Source organism: Salpingoeca rosetta (genome assembly GCF_000188695.1).
Source record: "Salpingoeca rosetta unplaced genomic scaffold supercont1.25, whole genome shotgun sequence".
In the NCBI taxonomy this organism is placed as follows: domain Eukaryota; class Choanoflagellata; order Craspedida; family Salpingoecidae; genus Salpingoeca; species Salpingoeca rosetta.
The window spans coordinates 779,026-798,302 of record NW_004754909.1 but is presented as its reverse complement, the minus strand read 5'-3'; the positions used below and the strand labels follow the sequence as shown (position 1 = coordinate 798,302).

The 19,277-nt window shown below is 55.8% G+C and overlaps 2 protein-coding genes across 2 annotated transcripts; one reads left to right on the top strand and one right to left on the bottom strand.

The window, feature by feature from the left end:
- The first annotated feature begins 85 nt into the window (after positions 1 to 85).
- PTSG_08880 (STE/STE20 protein kinase) lies at positions 86 to 16,945 on the top strand. The gene is made up of 34 exons (XM_004990209.1): positions 86 to 283; positions 601 to 761; positions 906 to 953; positions 1,076 to 1,135; positions 1,289 to 1,386; positions 1,664 to 1,781; positions 1,976 to 2,022; positions 2,183 to 2,387; positions 2,633 to 2,800; positions 3,078 to 3,190; positions 3,386 to 3,497; positions 3,735 to 3,910; positions 4,120 to 4,216; positions 4,364 to 4,447; positions 4,700 to 4,792; positions 4,994 to 5,110; positions 5,472 to 5,608; positions 5,856 to 6,084; positions 6,394 to 6,546; positions 6,766 to 6,834; positions 7,101 to 7,247; positions 7,486 to 7,671; positions 8,007 to 8,926; positions 9,261 to 10,601; positions 10,913 to 11,465; positions 11,690 to 11,912; positions 12,127 to 13,112; positions 13,445 to 13,630; positions 13,821 to 13,932; positions 14,242 to 14,855; positions 15,099 to 15,170; positions 15,429 to 15,599; positions 15,791 to 15,871; positions 16,089 to 16,945. The coding sequence occupies exons 2-34, from the start codon at positions 666 to 668 to the stop codon at positions 16,209 to 16,211; spliced, it is 7,935 nt and encodes a 2,644-aa protein (XP_004990266.1). The 5' UTR covers positions 86 to 283; positions 601 to 665; the 3' UTR covers positions 16,212 to 16,945.
- Positions 16,857 to 19,145, bottom strand: PTSG_08879 (uncharacterized protein). Its single transcript, XM_004990208.1, has 2 exons — positions 18,060 to 19,145; positions 16,857 to 17,642 (listed from the first exon to the last, which is right to left on the bottom strand). Exons 1-2 carry the CDS (start codon positions 19,039 to 19,041, stop codon positions 17,347 to 17,349), a joined length of 1,278 nt encoding a protein of 425 aa, XP_004990265.1. The 5' UTR covers positions 19,042 to 19,145; the 3' UTR covers positions 16,857 to 17,346.
- Between the last annotated feature and the right edge of the window lie 132 nt (positions 19,146 to 19,277).

The window sequence follows — 19,277 nt, the reverse complement described above, 5'->3', positions numbered from 1 at the left end:
CCCTTGTTGTTTTTGCTGCTTTGCCCCCGCCCACCCAAATATTGCCGTGTTTTCGCGTAAATCTTGGTACGATATTCTACAAGGTGACACCTTTCCCACACACCGCCCGACACAAACAACACAAAAGCCGCCTCTATTGTGTTGTGTGTGTTTGTTTGTTGTGGAACAAGTCGTAGCTGGTGGTGTGCTGTGCCATCCGTGGACCATCCCGACTTTGTGGAGGCTGTGCAAGCTGGTGGTATCATCACATCTTCACATCACGCCTGCTGCGCAACAACGCTAGGTTGGTTAAGTGTGTATAGCAGCAGAGGAAGGGGAGGGGTTTGCATGCTTACGCGAAGAAGGAGGCGGTCATGTTCACATGCGCACATTGCCACGCCCCAAAGTTGCAGTTGATGGTGTACGTTTGTGTGTTCGCTTTGGGGGGCGTGAGTCTGCCCTCGATGCTGGCGTGAAGCAGTGGCGCTTGTGGCCCCACTGGTGGTGCTGTGGTGTCCCCTCTCATGAATGTTTGCGGCCTCCGTTTAGCTCTGCCGTGTGAACATGCGTGTGAGGTGTTTTGTGACTGACATTTCGGCACAATGGTCGATGTGCATGCAGCAGGAAGCAAGCAAGCAAGGCAAGGCAAGCGAGCAGACAAAAACACACCACCAGACAACGGCAGCATGAAGCTCAAGACGGGTCGTGCTGCCGCCAAGTTCCTCAAAGCCCTGCCAGATGCCAACGGCACCATTGAAATCGGGGATCACATCAGCGGGCAGGTGCGTGCTTGACACCAGGTGTTTGTTCTCCATGCGAGCGTTTTGACCACCATGAGTGCGTGCTGCAAAACGGATGTACTTACCTTGTGTGTGCTTTGTATGTGCGTGTGCGTATGTGTGTCTTGGTACGTCTGTGCGTGGCAGGTGTATGAGGCCAAGTTCCTTGGCACCAAAGAGCTTGTCGCTGTCAAGGTGAGAGCACCTGCGTGGCATTTTAAGGTTGCATGTGCACGTGTGTCTATGTATGCGTGTGTTTGCGGGTGAACTGGCAACAAGTTTCGAGCCTCACTCATTTGATTTCGTGCTGTGTGTAGGTGTGCGAGGTCGCTGTGCACCACGACGATGACGTGGAGCGTGTCTGCAACGAGATCCAGGTACAGACAGTGCGACCACGTGGCGTGCGTGTGTGTGTGTCTGAAAATGACAGGAGGACAGCACTGGTTTCCCGTGATATTGCGTGATGTGACCAGCAACACTGACGTGCTATGTTCTACCGTGCCTTGCTGTTGGTTGCGGTCTATCCACAGGTGCTGGAGGCACTGCAAGAGGTTGACAATGTGGTTCGATTCCGCGGCGCGTACCAGAGCGCTTCCCTCTCCTCCAACTCCAATTCCAGTGACACCACGTACGTGCATCCCATTGCTTGTGCACTTTGTGCCCTACTTGTGTGCGTGTGTGTGCATTTGTGTGCATTCGTGTGTGTGTGTGTGCACTTGTGTGCATTTGTGTTTGTGTGTGCGCGCATGTCTGTGCATATATGCGTGTGTGCATATGTGTGTTTGCGTATGGTTGTATGTGTGTGTGTGTGTTTGTTTCAAGCGAGCAAGGGACGATCGAAACGCTTTGTTGTTGTGTGACTCCTACGGCTCACCAACAAACAACTCGCCTCAAACACCAACCAGGCTGACGGTGCTGGTGGTGACGGAGTACTGCGACTACGGCTCGCTGCAGGACTTTGCACGCCACCTCCGCAAGGCCGCAGCAGGCAACAACATCTCTCCAACACACCCCATGGCCAACGTGAGGCACTCATTGCAATGCAGCCGTGTTTGTGTGTGCACGTGTGTGTGCACGTGTGTGTGTGTGCACGTGTGTGTGCACGTGTGTGTGTACACGTGTGTGAACATGGTTATGATTGTTTGTCTGTTCGCTGTGGATTTGACGCTGACGTTGATGGGTCGGTCACATGTTGCCACGCGTGATGAACGCGACAGGGCCTGGACGAGAACACCATCGCGTACATTCTTCGCGAAGTCCTCAGGTCTGGCGTCGCATCGGTTGTGATGGTGTGGAGAGTGTGATGGTGGTGTGGAAGTGTGATTGGAGTCGACTCTCACGGCTACGCAGTGACATGATGTTCACGCGCACTTTCGCTCACACACACACACACACACACACACACACACACACACACACGACAGGGGCATTGCTGCAATGCACTCGCGTCACCTCATGCACCGCGACATCAAGGGCGGCAACGTGCTTGTGCGGTCAAGCGGCGACATTCTCCTGGCAGACTTTGATACTGCCGCCAGTTTCAAAAAGGACGAGAAAATGACCGGATTCGGCGTTGTTGGCACGCCGTACTGGGCCGCGCCAGAGATTGCTGCATGCGCATACCCACCGGTGTGTATTCTGTGTATGTATTGGCGTGTGTGTGTCAATGTGGATGCTGTTGTTGAACACCTAGCTCCCATGTGGCCGTGTGTCAAGTTCGCTCTCACTCTCACTCGTTTGCAAGTTCAATAACTCTCTCACTCGGACACACACACACACACACACACACACACACACACACACACGTACACACTCGCATTCAACACACACGTACACACGCACACACAACACACACACACCCTCTCCTTGTGTAGGGGTATTCGTACGACGAGCGGTGTGACGTGTGGTCGCTGGGCATCACCGCCATTGAGGTGGCACAGGGCGGTCCCCCACTGCTCGGTCGCGTTGATCCAGAGCAAGCAGGCGACCGTGTTCTCAAACAGCCGCCGCCCGCACTTGCAGACAGCGAGCACTGGACACAGGTATGCCTTGTTGTGATGCTTGTGATGCTTGCTTGTTTGTTGTAGGGAAGTGGTTGGTTGATGGTTGGGCGTTCGCTCTCTCTCTCTCTCTCTCTCTCTCTCTCTCTCTCTCTCTCTCTCTCTCTCTCTCTCCCCCCTCTCTCTCTGCACGTGCATGCGCGTGTGCTTGTGAAGGTGTCCGTTCTGCTGCACAATGCCATTCGCGTGCTTGCTGCTTTTGCTCGCATCGCCCCCCACACCACCCACCACTCTCACCCCTTGCCCCCTTTTCCAACAGACGTTCAAGGACTTTGTATCGGAGTGTCTGGTGAAAGACTTTGAGCACCGGCAGCACGCGTACGACCTCCTCCAGCACAAGTTCATGATTGGCATCGACGAGCAGGCAGCAAAGTGCGCAGTGTGTGTGTGTGTGGGGGGGGGATTGCAGTGCAATGGCGTGTTGTGTGATGGCTGTTTGGTGCTGATGCGATGATGTTGCTTGTTTACAATGCGTGTTCACACGTGTGTTCACTGTTCCCACGCGCATGCACATGCTCACGCATGTTTTCACACACTTACATACACATACACATACACGCACCACAGGAATGCCATTCGTGCGCATCCGTACTTCAAAGTGTCGAGCGAGGATGTGACGGACCGGGAGGCGAACGCAATCATGAACGACGCGCGCAGATCCGTTGTCGGCGACAAACTCGTGAGTGATGCGGCAGCGATTGCACTGCTGCTGCTGGTGGTGGTGGTGGTGAAGATGGTGGTGGCCATTGAACAGTCGCGTATGAGAGAATGCTTGTGCTTGGGTTGGCTCGTGCGTACACTTGTGTGTGGTGGGCAGACACACGTGTTCATGGTTTCATGAGATTCATTTTCATCGTTCTTACAAGTCCACATTGCCACGAACACAACACCATCACCCTCCTCGCCACCCATTCAGCCCTACCGCGCCACAGACAATTTGGCGCTGGCCGATGACTTGACGGAGGAATACATTGTAAACACGCTTGAAACGCGTTTCATGTCATCGGTCATCTACACGCACGTGGGCGACATTCTGATTGCCATGAACCCGTACAAAAACGTGCCCCTCTACACAGAAGACTTCAAGAACAGGTTTGAAGTTATGTGTTGTGTTGTGTGTTTTGTGTTGCTTGTGTTGTGTGTTGTGCGTGCAGTGTGTGTGTGTGTGTTTGTGCGTGTAGTGTGTGTTGTGCGTGTGTTGCGTGTGAATGTCACTGCAGCTGTGCCTGCGTCCATACATCTCCTTGCCTCCACCACCTCTCCTCACCACGACCACCACGACCACCACCGACCCCCGTCAGCTACTCGCTCGACCGGACGAAACCCTCCACACGCCCACACGTGTTTGAGGTGGCGCTTCGGTCCTTCAAGGCCATGGTCCACGAAGGCGTCAACCAGGTGCACCATGATGCAACCCTGACCACACACACACACACACACACACATACTGTGCGATGCGTGCACGTTGCATGACCACACGATCATTAATACAAGCCCTCCCCACCACCTGATGGTACATGTGTGTGTGTGTGTCTGCGTGTGCAGAGTTGCGTGATCAGCGGTGAGAGCGGTGCGGGCAAGACAGAGACGGCCAAGTACTTTATTCGTCACCTCCTCGACCTCAGCAGCGTACGTCAACATGCTCCCCTGCACCACGTGTATGAACACGCTCACCTGCTGCTGCTGCTGCTGCTGCTGTGTGCTTTGCGGTGTTCACACCAATTGTATCTTGGAGATGATACCCTCATCCATTTTCTGTTGCCGTATGCGCGTGTCTGTGGACTCGTGTGCTTGCTAATGTACGCTGTGTCTGTACACGCGTGTGTCTGTATATGTGCGTGTGTGCATGTGTGTCTGTGTGGTGTGCGTGTGTGCGTGCAGGGCGGGGATACGGGCCTGGCCGCCAAGTATGAGGTGATGCGTTTCGCCCTGAACGAAATGCTCGAGGCATTCGGCAACGCGCAGACACGCATGGTACGTTGTGAACCAGCCAGAGGGTTGGGAAGGGACACAGCATCGATGCCGGCGTTGTACCTTGCTTCTTGCATTGGATGTGTGCGCGAGTGTGTGTTGGGTTTGTGTGTTTACGTCTGCGTTTGCTGCTTGCCAACCAAAGCAACCACCATCTCACATCACCCCCATCCCCCCCCCCTTTGCCCAAACCGTGTCCATCAGAACCGCAACTCGTCGCGGTTTGGCAAGTATGTTGAGATCTCGTTTGACCGCCACCACCACGCTGTCGGCGCCCGCCTCTCCCAATACCTCCTCGAGAAGTCCCGCGTCGTGCGTCAGGTGGGAGCGTAGCATTCACACTCGTCGTGCTGCGCTGCGCTGTGTTGTGCTGCGCCGTGCCGTGCGATGTTGTTGATGTAGTGTATGTGTGTGTGTGTGTGTGTGTGTGTGTGTGTGTGTGTAGGTGTGTGTGTGTGTGTGTGGGGGGGGGGGGTGTTGTGTGTGTTGTGTGCGTGCTTGTGCTTCACCTTTGATGTGCTTGCTGTTCAGCTTGTGTGCGTGTGTCGCTGCGTTTGCGTTAACAGACTGCGGACACGCGCCCATATCATGATTTTTTTCTATTGTATGACGCGGTTACTCACACACGACACCACCACCCCAACAACACATCACCACCACTTCTACTGGCAATTGCGCGCAGAGCGAGAACGAGCGCAACTTCCACGTGTTTTATTACGTCATGGCCGGCCTGTCCCAGCGCCAGAAACGCGATCTTGGCATTGAGGGCGATGTGAAGGACTTTGCATACGTCAACGGCGGCGTCACCTCCCTCCTGCGGTTTGTATGCTCGCATGTGCGTGCGTGCGTGTGTGTGTGTGTGTGCTTTGCGTGCGCGCGCGTGTGTGTGTGTTTGTGTGTGTCTGTGTGTATTTGCGTGTGTGCGTTTGCTTTCATTCGTGGTTGTGTGCGTTTGCGTTCATTCTCACGTTTTCGCGCGCAATCAAAGCTCACATCATACGTCCCATTGTCAATACGTCATTCTCCATCCACCCCCTCCTCTAAACCCGCCCTCTGCCACCGCTAGTGCGAATGGGCAGTCGCCAACGGTGCAGACAGGCCCACCGCGCGCGAGCGACCAGTACAGCGAGCTCGTGGACGAAATGCAAAAGGCAGGATTCTCCTCCGCCGAGGTGAAGGACATTGTGTCCACCCTCGCCGTCATCCTGTGCACCGGAAATGTGGATTTTTCCTCCAGCAAGTCCCCGCTCGCCTCCAACCTCGATTACGAAACGTTCTTTGACCTTGACGTCACGGTGCGTGCATGGGTGTGCTTTGGTGTGCGCGGATGCCGACGTTGGGCGAGAGTGCGTCCGTGTATGTGAGGACATGTAAGAGTGTGTATGGGTCTTCGAACTTGCACGTCATACACACGCACACACACACACACACACACACACACACACACACACACACACACACACACACACACACACAAAACACGCGAAACACAATCACAAACCCCCCCCCCCAAACAAACACACACACACACACGCATGCACGGGCGTCTTGTCTGTCCCTTCTCACGCGTGACTTGCTGCCATTGCGCAACCCTTCATATCCAGGGGTCCCTGGAGAAAGTTGCCAAGCTGCTTGGGGCGGACAAGGAGGACCTTGGGTCCGCGCTCTGCTCGACGATCATGATTACGCGTGGCGAAACAATCTTCAAGAACAACTCCACCGCCACCGCACGCGACGCTCGTGATGCCATGGCCAAGGTCAGCCAGCGGGCGCAGTCTTGTTTGACCAATTAGCCGTGTTTATGCGGATGTGGGCGTGAATGAGGGTGGTGGTGAGGTTGAAAGAAAGTGAGTCAGTGAGTGAGCCAGTGTGGCTCTGTGTAAGAGTATATTTCATGTTTTGCTTCGCGCGTTGACATCTACTCGGTCATTCCTGACCCAACACCACGCTCCCAACACCACTCACGATGTCTGCAGGCACTGTACGGGAAGCTCTTTTCCTGGATTGTCAACCGCGTCAACGAAGCCCTCTTCCTGGACTACAGCGTGCGTGCCTGCCCGTGATTCTTGATGGGCACTGTTTTGCTGGTGCTGCTCCTGGTGGCGGCAACGCAATGGCCTGTGCGTGACATATCCGTTTATTGACATTCACACAAACATGCAAAGGGTTTTGCTTTCCTCACACACACACACACACACACACACACACACACACACACACACACACACACACACACACACACACACACACACACACACACACACACACACACACACACGTGTGTTCATATTTCAACTGAACGCTGTGCCAGGCCACTGAGGAGTCGACGATTGGGGTGCTGGACATCTTTGGGTTTGAGAATCTGCAAACGAACACGCTGGAGCAGCTGTGCATCAACATCACCAACGAACACTTGCAGTCCTTCTTCAACGAGCACATTTTCGCTTGGCAGGCCAAGGTGCCGACACCCTGACTTGTTTGCGTGCATGTGCGTGCGTGCGTGTGTGCGTGTGTGTGTGTGTGTGTGTGTGTGTGTTGGGGGATCACTTTACGTGAAGTTGCCTGCTGTATCACCGCACGCCTCATCCTCTCTTCCTTTCATCCTTTCATTCATCCTTTCATTCTTTCATTGTTTCATCCGCCACCCCCACTTCCACACTCACCTCCTCTCCCCTCCCCCCCCCAACGATCACCAGGAATTTGCGCAAGAAGGCATTGACGCGACGCTCGTTGGGTACGAGGACAACGCAGCGCTGATCACGCTGCTGATGGGCAACCCCGTCGGGCTGCTCAACCTTGTTGATGAGGAGTCGCGCTTCCCCGCCGCCAGCGACCGCAGCCTGATCCAGAAGCTCCACATCCACTGCAGCACGAACAACGGGGTGGGTGACAACAAGGGTGGTGGGGGTTGTTGTTGTTGTTGTTGTTGTTGTTGTTGTTGTTGTTGTTGTTGTTGTTGTTGTTGTTGTTGTTGTTGTTGTTGTTGTTGTTGTTGTTGTTGTTGTTGTTGTTGTTGTTGTTTGTTGTTGTCGTCGTCGTCGTCGTTGTTTCTTCTGTATGTGTACACATGTACGCGCGCCTGTCACGTCTCGTTGAGGCACATTCTCGGGTCGTCTCGCTTAATTCCTGATGCCTTCCCAACGCACCGACACACACGCACACACACATGCATGCACACGAACATAATACACACACGCAAACACATGCATACACACAGCTGTATGTGAAGCCGCAGGACAGCAAGGCGCTGCACTTCACCATCAACCACTTTGCAGGCGACATCCAGTACGACGTGAGCGGGTGGATCGAGAAGAACAGAGATACGCTGACACCGTCGGTCGTGAGTCTGCTGCGTGAGAGCAAGAACAAGCTCATCCGCCTCCTCTTCTCCACGTCCCAGTCCGAGACGGGCGCGCTTGTTGCGCAGGACAACACGTCGCGTGTGCAGCAGCGGCAGGAGAACGCGCGAGAGATGATTGCGGTGCTGCGACGGTCCATCTGGCGCCGCACACCGTCTGCCCCAGACCGCTCGCAGCTCATGGACAGGAGGATGAAGCAGAAGAAGAGCCAGCAGCAGCAGGACGGCAACGGCATTGGCAACGGGCAGGCGGGCGCGCCGCGGCCCCGCAAGACACCGAGCATGGTGCTGGGCCAGACGTCCTCCAAGCGGATGACGCGTCTCGATTCGATGCCCTCATTGCCGCTGACGAAGACGGTGAAGAAGGGCCCGGCCACCGTGTGCGGACACTTCAAGGCGTCGCTGGTGGAGCTTGTGCTGAAATTGGAGCAGACGCAGCCCAACTTCATCCGCTGCATCCAGCCCACACGGCAACAGGTTCCAAATGTGTTTGAGCACAAACACGTGGAGCGCCAGCTGCGGTACACGGGCGTTTTGCAAACGGTGAAGATTCGTCAGGAAGGTTACGCAACCCGCGTGCCTTTTGCGGAGTTTCTTCAGCGCTACCGCGTCGTGCACTTTGAATACATGGAGAAGATCACGGACATGCGGGGTGCGTGCCAGGAGGTGCTGATGCACGTGTCATGCAACCCTGGCGACTGGCAGCTGGGCCACAGCAAGGTGTTTATGCGCTACAACGTCGTGGCAGAGCTGCTCAAGATCCTCGAATTCCACCACATGTACGTTGCTGCGGTGTTTTTGTGTTGAAAGTGCACTTGTGTTGTGTTGTGTTGTGTTGTGTTGTATTGTGTTGTGTTGTGTTGTATTGAGAGTGTGGTGTTGTGTTGTATTGAGAATGTGGTGTATTGAATGTGCAATGTGGTACCTTGAAATGCGTGCCGTGGGAATGTGTGCCCTTTGTTCATTGCACCTCCACACAAAAGCAACCACAACGACATAACCACCTCAGTGGCCACGTCAGCCGCCATTCCTAACACCACCACCACCACCACCATCGTCACCACCACTATCATCATCACCACCACTTCATCTCCCCCCCCCTTGTCCCACCAGGATGGGTCTGCGCATCAGCCGCATGGTACGGCGGTTTCTGTTCCGCTGCCGGTTTCAGCGGCTGCTGCGCCGTCTGCGCGAAGACGAGAAGCGCGCAAAGGAGGAAGCAGCGAGGCGCAAGCGCGAGGCAGAGGAGGCAGCGAGACGCAGGAAGGAGGAGGAGGAGAGGTTGAAGAAGCAGGCCGAGGAAGCAGAACGCAAACGGCAGCAAGAACTCAAGCGCAAGGAGGAAGAGGCAAAGCGACTTGAGCAGACAAAGGCCTTTGCGGAGTCGACTGTGGGCAGCGTGCTGCAGATGGCACGCGGTGTTGCGGCGCAGACGCTGCTGATGCTGGCGGAGGCGGCCAACCTCCCCGAGACCGACGAAGCGGATGTGGAATCCGAGGCCAGCAAAGCCCGGACACTGAACCGCCGCTCACACATGGGCGCCTCTGTGCGGTCGCTGGCGGCTCTGCAGAGCAACGCGGGCATGCTGGTGGTGAAGAACGTGGTGGATGACATGACGCAAGAGGACCTGTCCAGTGGTCCTGCGTGCATGGGGCCGATGCTCAGCGAAGAGCAGTTCAAGCAGCTTGACCAGCGGCTCCTGGACGTGTCCCAGCTGCCAGAGGGCGTGCTGCCGCTGTGCAGATACAAGAACGTGCTGCCCACACCGGCCACGCGCGTGCGGCTGCCGTCACTCGCTGTTCGCGGCATCCCAGTGGAGCATGCGGAGTTCATCAACGCCAACTGGGTACGGGACTGGACGGGCGAGCGGCGGTACATTGCGACGCAGGGGCCCAAGCCCAACACCGTGGAGCACTTTTGGCGCATGGTGTGGGAGTACGACTGCCCACTCATTGTGATGGTGACGTCGCTTGTGGAGAACGGGCGCATCAAGTGCCACCGGTACTGGCCCGAGTTCTCTGGCGCCAAGGGCAGCGAGCTCGTGTCAAATGTCATGGAGCTGGACTGCGGCATGCTGGTTGAGGTGGAGGAGGTAGAGCGATACCGGGAGTACGCCATCACATACATCCGCCTGCAGTGGAACAACACGGAGAAGTTTGTGCGCCACATGCACTTGCACCACTGGCCGGACTACGGCGTGCCAAAGTCCACGCGCTCGCTCGTGACGTGTGTTGATGTGATTCGCGACATCATGAACCGCGCCGAGGACGACAAGCCGCTTGTTGTGCACTGCTCCGCTGGCATTGGCCGCACGGGCATTGTCCTGTCTGTGCTGATGGGCGTTGAAGTGTTGCTTGCACGCCAGCGCCTGCACATGCCTGCCATTGTGCAATCGCTCCGTTGCGACCGTGGCGGCATGATGCAGACGTTTGAGCAGTACGAATTCTCATTCAAGTGCGTCATCGCCGGCTGCGTCTTGCGTGCTGCATGTGCTTAGTGTTGTGCTGTGTGTGTGTTGCGTAAGATTAGTGTTGTGTGTGTTTCTGTTGCGTGAGATTAACGTGTGTGTGTGTTTCTGTTGCGTGAGATAAAAATGTGTGTGTGTGTGTGTGTGTGCGTTGTACTGTGCATGGTGATGTTGTTTTGCGATTCGATCATCAATCCCCACAATCATCATTCCACCAACCCACCAACCAACCCATCACCAATCACTCACACTAACCCCCCTCTCCCCCTCCCCTTCTTCCAACTGCTTGCTCCTGCAGGGCGCTGGGGGCATATGCGCGTCGCGAGGCGTTCATGGCGTACCTGATGAACAACACGGACAAGCAGCAGCAGATTCTGGATATGGTGGCTGACGTGCTCAAGACCCCCGTGCCTTCCGTCTCACAGTCCGTTCCGCCCGCCAACGCATCCGAGCAGGAGATGATGCGTGCGCAGATTACGCGCTTCTGCGAGTTTATGCACAGGGGACAGGCTGAGCCCGTGCTTGGCTTCCCAGAGCTGTCGGCGTTCTGTCCTGGCTGGCACCTGCAACGCGACGTGTACGCGCTCTCGCTCGCAGATCCCAGCGCGGAAGCGGCGAGAGGCGGGAAACACCGGCGTAAGAGCAGTACGGGCAGCAGCGTGCACTCGACCGCAGAGACACGTGCCCAGAACGACAACGGCGGTGGTGGTGATGGTGGCGAGGATGGCGATGGCAATGATGATGGTGGTGGTGACAGCGAGCAGCCGACAGAGTCTGCCGTGATCCCCTTCCACGAGCTGCTGTTTGTGGACGAGGAGCAATCCACCACCATGCGCAAGGGCGTGATGCAGGTGCGGCCTCGCACGGTTTGACTTTCTGCTGCTGCTGCTGCTGCTGCTGTTGTTGTCTTGTCTTGTCTTGTTTTGACAGCGGTGCACTGTGCATGTTGTCGGTAGACACACACTCACACACGCACGTCATTCCTCTGCTCCACACTCACCATATGTACATACATACGCACGCACATACGCACACACATACGCACACACACACACACACACACACGCACATACAGCCTGTCATCCGCCTGCGTGCGGGCTCGGGCAACGCCGGTGAGGGCCATTCCCTTAACCTGCTCCCCTTTGCACACGCGAGCAAGAAGTACGCACTGAACCTGGATGGTGAGGGCGTGTTCCTCATCACAGATCCGCGGGATGGCGACGTGTATGTCGTCAACAACACCTTCCACGATATCCGTGTTCGCAGCATCGAATCCTCCGTTGCTCTCTGGATCCCAGGTGCGTTGGCTCTCTGTGCACGTGCGCGTCTCTGACGTTTGGCTGGTGTGGACGTGAGGTTGCGTGTGGCTGTTGTTTGCACAGGTGTTTGCACAGGTGTTTGCGTGTGGCTGGTGTGTGGACGTGCATTCGTGTACGTGCTGTATGCCCGCTGCTCACGTGGCTCCTCGTCCCCACTTCCACCACCACCTCCGCACTGCGCCGCGGCTTGTAGGCCACCCGTGCATCAACGCCAAGCGAGCGCGACTGGTGTGCGCTGGACAGACGATCCGGCTGTTCAACACAGACACGCTCCGCCACGCCATGTCGCACGTGATGGGGGCGCACATGGACAAGGGCAAGAAGGCCCTCATGCACGCCGTGTCCATGTGCCAGGCAGACATTCTGCTCCACCCAACAAAGCACACCAAGGCTGTGATTCGCGTGCACTACCGGGCGGCAGCAGCAGAGATGGCGCGCTGCTTCGACGCCATTCTGGACTCGCGTCGTCCAAACCAGCGCCGGCGCTCTAGCGTGGTGGAGCTGCTCGGCTCGCGGTGGTTTGAGCTGAACAAACTCGCTGCCGACCGCCCCATCTCCCGTGCTCCGTCACCTGTCAACGATGACATGTTTCAGGGGCATGACGTCACGGCCACGCTGGCCCCGCCCACTGGCCGCGAGCCGCTGTTTGGCGCAGAGGAGGAGCCACCGGCGCTTGGCGTGAACGGGCAGCCCGTCATTGCGACAGACGCAGACGCACCAGCACCGCCGCCACGCAAGCGAAGCAGTGCCGTCATCACCACACGCCCGCTGCAGCAACAGGAGGGAGGTACAAATGCAAGTGCATCCAGCACCACCACTGCTGCCAGTGCGAATGCTGACAAGGACAACGAGAAGGCAAGCAGTGGACGTGGTGAACACAACAACAATGATGATGATGCCAGCGTCTCTGTGGGCCAGCTGCCAGCGCGGCCCGTTGCGCGTCGTGGCTCCATCCAAGTTGAGGGCGACAGCGCGGGCGCGAACGTGGCTGACTTCCGGCGCAAGCTTCGGCGCACCAGCAACGTGCGGCTGATGGAGGCAACGCCAGAGATGCACGCGGCAGCGACGGTGCTGCAGGCTGCTGTTCGCGGGTTCCTGGAGCGCTTTGAGGTGCGCGCACGCAAGAACCGCGACAGACGCAAGAAGTCGTTCATGTTCTTCCACGAACAGGCCGGCCCGGTAAGGAACAGCGGCAGGGGTGTTGGCGATGTTTGTTTGTTTTGTTTGTACGTTTGTTTGTACGTTTGTTTGTTTGTTTGTTTGTTTGTTTGTTTGTTTGGTTTGTTTGTTTGTTTGTTTGTTTGTTTGTTTGTTTGTTTGTTTGTTTGTTTGTTTGTTTGTTTGTTTGTTTGTTTGTTTGTTTGTTTGTTTGTTTGTTTGTGTGTGTGGGCGCGGGTTGGGGTGCTTGTGCTTTATGTATGTTGAGTGCATGTATGACTCTTATCACTCACCGATTGCACACACACGCGCGCGCACACACGCACACATATTTGCCGCCTTCCATACAACAGCAGCAGCCACAACAGGGCAAGGCGGCACCGCTTGTTGAGGTGACACGCCGCAACTCTCGCAGCGTGCTGTTAAAGCAGAAGGTCTCTGAACGGCAGCGGCCGGAGCCAAAGAACACGAAGCATCTCGAGCCGAAGGTGGAGCGTGCCACCATCCTCAAGTTCAAACGCCCGCCAAAGAAGAAGAAGGTGTGGTTTTGTGTGCCTGTATTTTTTTTTTTGTGTGTGTGTGTGTTTGTGCGTGTGTTTGTGTGTGTGTGTGTTTGCGCGCGCGTATGTGTGTCTTCGTTGCATGTTGCGTGTTCAATGCTCAATGCATTCACATCAACACTCACCTTATCCCGCCTCCCCAACAAACATGCCCACGTCTTGAAAACAGCGCAAGTCGAAGCCCAAGGTTGAGGAGGAGGTATCTGTAGAGAAGCTGTTTGGTGTGCAGCTGCGGAAGACGTCCAATGCAAAGGTCGAGCAGGACATTGCATCCGCACAAGGTAAATCACCATGATTTTTGTTTTTGAAGAGCAAAGAGTAACGGAGACGGGAAGGCGGCGGGAAGAAAGATGCAAAGGAGCGCTTGTGTGCCTTTGCATAACATGACTGCTTCCTCCAGATTGTCGTGCCCCATGATGGCTGTTGTTTTCACCGCACCCCTTCCACCTCATGAACGTGTCTACTTCTGTATGCGTGTATGCGTGTGTGTGTGTGTGTGTGTGTGTGTGTGTGTGTGTGTGTGTGTGTGTGTGTGTGTGTGTGTGTGTGTGTGTGTGTGTGTGTGTGTGTGTGTGTGTGTGTGTGTGCAGCACTCGCATCACCGCCGCAGCAGCGCCGCAGCAGCGACATTGAGCCAATTGCAGAGGCGTCAGAGGCTGAGGAGCAGGCGGACACACAACCCGACAATACTCGAAGCGGTGGCTCAGCACAGGAAACAGCGCAAGAACAAGCGGAGCGGAAGCCAAAGCAGGAAGAACAGCCAGAGCCTGATGAACAGCAGCAACAACAGGAAACAGTGGCACCACCGCCACCGCCACCACCAGCAGCGCCCTTATCAGTCGCAGAGACAACAGCAGCAGCAGCAGCAAATCAGCAACAACAACAAGAGAAGGAAGAGCAGGCAAAGAAGACAAAGGTTGTGCCACCCGCCACACCCACACCGCCAGCCGAGGAAGCGACAACACCACAGCAGCCAAATGGGGAGCAGTCAACACGTGTTCCTGATGGGTGGTCACCTCCACCAGATACATCATCGCCGCCGCTGCCGCCACGCGTCAACTCTGCGCCAAAACGCCGCCGCTCAAGCAGACTGCTGCGCCGGCGCTCCAAGAAGGGGTCAAAGGCAGACAATACCACCAGCACCAATGATGGTCATGATAGCGGTCATGTGGAGAGCGCGGCGTCGCCCCGCCCACGCCGAGACGTACGTTGAATGTGTGTGTGTGTGTGTTATATGTGTACGAGTGAACAAATGCGTGTGTGTGAGTGTGAGTGTGAGTGTGAGTGTGTGTATATGTGAGTGGTTGTGTGTGTGTGTGAGTGTGTGTGTGTGTGTGTATGAGTGAACAAATGTGCATTGCATCCCTGATGCAGTATGTTGGGCCCTCCCGCGTACGCCCTCAACATCACGCCAACATCAACATAAATGCCAACACGACGATGACAGGAGGGCAACAGCAAAGCCGGGAAGTCACCTGCCCGCCGCCCTAGTCTTCTTCGTCGTCTCTCAACACGCAAGGCAAGCACACGGGGAGTGTGTGTGTGTGCGTGCGTGCGTGTATGTGCGTGTGTGTTTGCGAACAACTGTGTTTGTGTATGTATGTGCGTGCCATGTTCTTCGAGCTTCTCTTTCCTCTTGCTGACATGCCGCCTCTTCTCCCTATCTATCCCTTCCCCGTCCACACTCTTGTGTGTGTGTGTGTGTGTGTGTGTGTGTGTGTGTGTGTGTGTGCGTATGTGTGCGTGTGTGTGCGTGCGTGCGTGCTTGCCACGACAGAACTCGAAGCGCCGCAACAGCGCGACGAAGCGCAATTCGATGGACGGCTTGAGCGAGGAGAAGGACAGTGATGAGGAGAGCGAACCGTTTGATGCGCTCTTGGATGAGATGGACGACGACACAAAGGCCTTCTTTCAACAGCTCGAAGCCAACAGAGCCGAGCGAGAGCGGGTGCGTGAAATGCATATGCATGCTTGTATGCGCGCGCACGTGCGCGTATGTTCGTGTGCAATTGTGCGCATGTATGTGTATGTGTGCGCATGTATGTGTATGTCTGTTCGTGCTATTGTACTGAAGCGACCTCACATGTGACCGCAACCGCATGTGCATGTGATGTGTGTGTGTGTGTGTGATGGTGGTAGGAGGCGGAACAGCGGCGGCTTCAGCTCGCAGCGGAGGCCGCACTGCAGCGACAAAAGGAACAGGAGGAGCTGAACCAGGAGGTGCGGTAGCAGCTGACATTGTTACGCATGATGCGAGAACGTGACACACAGACACACATACACACGCACACACACACACACACACACACAGACACGCGCACACACAGACACGCACACTCAGAGGCCTACACGCATTCACACGCACACACACACACACACACACACACACAGGCCTCCACGCATTCACACGCTACCGCCCCTTTTGTGTTGCCTGCAGCTTGATGCAATTCGACGACGGACGGAAGCCGAGATTGCACGAGAGGAGAAGGAGCGCGACAAAGTTGTTGAAGAGACGCAGGGCAGGCTGCAGGAAATGACATTCGACTTCACCTTCAACTGACGCGCAGGGCACACACGCGCACATGGAGACGGGTGCATGTGCGCAGCTATTCATTGTCTCATTGTCTCATTGCCCACTGCCACTGAAGGTCGTCGTTTCTTCTTTCGCGCATTGGGTGCAGTTTTACCTCATGTTCGCGTATTTCTCTTTGCTTTTTTTTTTCCCCTTTGTTCCTCGTGTTTCCATCGTCTGTGTGAGAGTGCTTGCACTTGATCCATTTCCTAAACAGCATGTTCGTCACGCCTTTGCTCGTAGCCCCTACTTTCATTCCTGCGCGCCGCCACCCGTTTGAAGCTTTGCCCAGGTTTTCTCCTCGACTGTTTCGCTTGCTTAGATCTCCCATCTTCATGCATGCATCCATTATCATCCTTATCATTCATTATCATTGACATGCACCGTTTACTTTGCTTTGCCTTTGCCTTTTGCGTTGATGAGTGTTTCAAGAGGAGTTGTCGCTGATTCAGTTCAATCGTTTGCAAGGGTTGTCGTGTTGGATGCACACTGCATGCAAGCGTGCACGTGTGTGTGTGTGTGTGTGCGCGTGTGTGTGTGCGTGTGTGAGTGTGTGTGTGTGTGCGCGTGTGCGTGCTTGCGGGTTGTTGCTTCTCGTATCTACACGTTGCCATTTGTGGAGTGTGGGGAGGGGCGTTGGGTCGTTACAGTGTTGCTTTGGGTTTCTCATTTGTTGTTGTGAGCAGCCCAATAAGACACAAAGCACGCAAGAAGAAGGCAAGACGTGACGCAGACCTACAGAGACAAGAGGGCAGAGGAAAGAAGGAGGGGAGCATTGCGCAGGCAGGCAGGCAGGATAGAATGGATGGATGGGGAAGTGTTGCCGCGGCTGTCTTCAGGCACAGCAAGTGGGACAAGAGCCACATGCACAAGCAGAAACGTGTACAGTCGTGACAAACAAAACAGGGAGGGGCAACCGAAAGGACGTGGCGTGCAAGGGCGAGAGAGAGAGAGAGAGGGGTGGGGGGGGGGTGAAACAAAGACATTCATAAACACAGTTCAAGACACAGACACAGACAGACAGACAGATAGACAGAAACGCGCACACAGACACATACTCCCGCACAAGCACACACGCACTCTTACAGGCGCACACATATGCATATAGACACAGACTTGTGTGCTATGCTGTGGCTGGTGGGTGCTTGACCAGCCAGCGATCAAGGCCCTCCCCCCTGTTGCAGACAACCGCCCAGGCAGCAGTGGCCACCAGCGCATACACACGGAACAGGGTGCTGTGCATGAGCCCGTAGCCAGCGATCACAGCAAGGCCAATGGCAAGGGCCATGCCAATGATGTAGCGGACACGGACAATGCCCAGCGCGCGATCATCAGCGTCCTTCATATCCGCCCAGCCAGACATCGGGCGATGAGACGAGCCGCCACACTCATCAAGCAACGCATCCTTCTCAACAAAGCCTGCCACAAAGGGTTCGTGGGGGTGATTAGTGAGTTTTAGAGCGCGCGGAGACAGGGGGGGGGGGTTCGAGCAGGGATGAGATATGTCGCAATCGGCAAAGCAGACACAGGCAAGGATGCAAGCGCACAAAAGAATGCATACGAGCAGAATGCATACGAGCACACAGACACAGACACACAGATGCACATACACATACGCACACAGACAGACAGATAGACGCACACACATGCACATACACATACGCGCACATGCACTTACACATACACATGCACACATACATACACATGCACTTGCACATGCACATGCACATGTACGCATACAAACACATGCACATACACATACACACACATACACATACACATGCACATACACGCACACACACACACACACACACACACACACAGATCGGGACGCACGTTGGATACACCAGTCCTGGAGCTTGTCTGCACTCTCGGGAATGTCCTTGATGGGAAAGCGCTTGACATGGATGGAGATGCAGGGTGGGTAGCGGCCATAGACAAAGGCCGCCTCCATTGGGGGTTCGTCTTCCGCAAAGTACTGGTAGGCGATGGTGCAGTCGTACAGCGCATCAAACTGGTGGCGATGGGCAAGGATGGCCTGCAGGCCTTTGATGCGCGGGTGCAGCACATGCTTGTACGACTTGAGGCCGCGCTCGCGCGTGAAGGCGTTGGACTTGTCCAGGTTCTCGGGGGAGTAGTCGGTGCCCTCGGGAAAGATCATGAGCGAGGAGGGCTCCTTCTGCTTGTGCAGGTAGGAGAGCACCCAGTCGATCCAGCCCAGGTCGCGGTCGCGGCGGCGGGCCAGGAAGATGTAGAGGAAGCACTGGAAGCCCCAGCCGTAGATGGGGGCGCGCTTGAGCGAGTCCTTGAGGAGGATGCGGGTGTGGTCCAGCTGCGCCAGTCGCGCCAGCAAGCACAACAGCGGGTACCAGTCGATGTGGCAGTGGTGGTTGGCGATGACGATGGCGCGCTCGTTCTCGCGGCAGGCAGGGTCCATGGCCACGCGGAGGCGGATGCTAGTTGCCAGCTCGAAGAGGCCGCACACAAAGTAGAACCAGAGCACGCTCACGGCGCGCGCACCCTGATGGAAGAAGCGCCGGCATGTCCAGGCCAGGTGGCTGATGGTGGCGTTATCGACAATGGCTGCTGCCGCTGCGCTGGCTGCTGCTGCTGTTGTGGTTGTTGTTGTGGATTGTACACTGGCATTGCCTGCACGGGGTGCTGCTGGCTTGATCAGTGATGGCAGCGACGGCAGGAGCAGGAACACAAAGGCCAGCGGCGTGAAGAGGAACATGAACACCGCCCACGCACACACGGTCATCGTCAGCATGTACGTCATGCCATACGCCATCCGCAGCACATCCATCACACCAGCCATGGTGTTGGTGGGTAAGTTTGATTGGTGTGTGTCACTGTTGTCTGATTGGTCGTGTTTGTTGTTGCGAAAAAGTGGGCGTGTGTGTGCTTGCTTTTGTGTGTGTGTGTGTGTGTGTGTGTGTGTGTTGTGTGTGTGTGTGTGTGTGTGTGTGTGTGCAAATGCGAAGCTTGAGTGAGGCTGATGCATGGTTGGTTGGTTGGTTGGTTGGTTGGTTGCTTTGCACTCACCCACCCGTC

What these genes read in the sequence shown, in the direction of transcription:
- PTSG_08880 (XM_004990209.1), top strand. Translation starts at nt 666, where the DNA reads ATGAAGCTCAAGACGGGTCGTGCTGCCGCCAAGTTCCTCAAAGCCCTG. An exon ending in CCGTTGTCGGCGACAAACTC is followed by an intron (nt 3,498 to 3,734) that starts GTGAGTGATGCG and finishes CCACCCATTCAG; the next exon opens with CCCTACCGCGCCACAGACAA. An exon ending in TCTTTGACCTTGACGTCACG is followed by an intron (nt 6,085 to 6,393) that starts GTGCGTGCATGG and finishes CTTCATATCCAG; the next exon opens with GGGTCCCTGGAGAAAGTTGC.
- PTSG_08879 (XM_004990208.1), bottom strand. Translation starts at nt 19,041, where the DNA reads ATGGCTGGTGTGATGGATGTGCTGCGGATGGCGTATGGCATGACGTAC. An exon ending in CCAGGACTGGTGTATCCAAC is followed by an intron (nt 17,643 to 18,059) that starts GTGCGTCCCGAT and finishes CCTTTGTGGCAG; the next exon opens with GCTTTGTTGAGAAGGATGCG.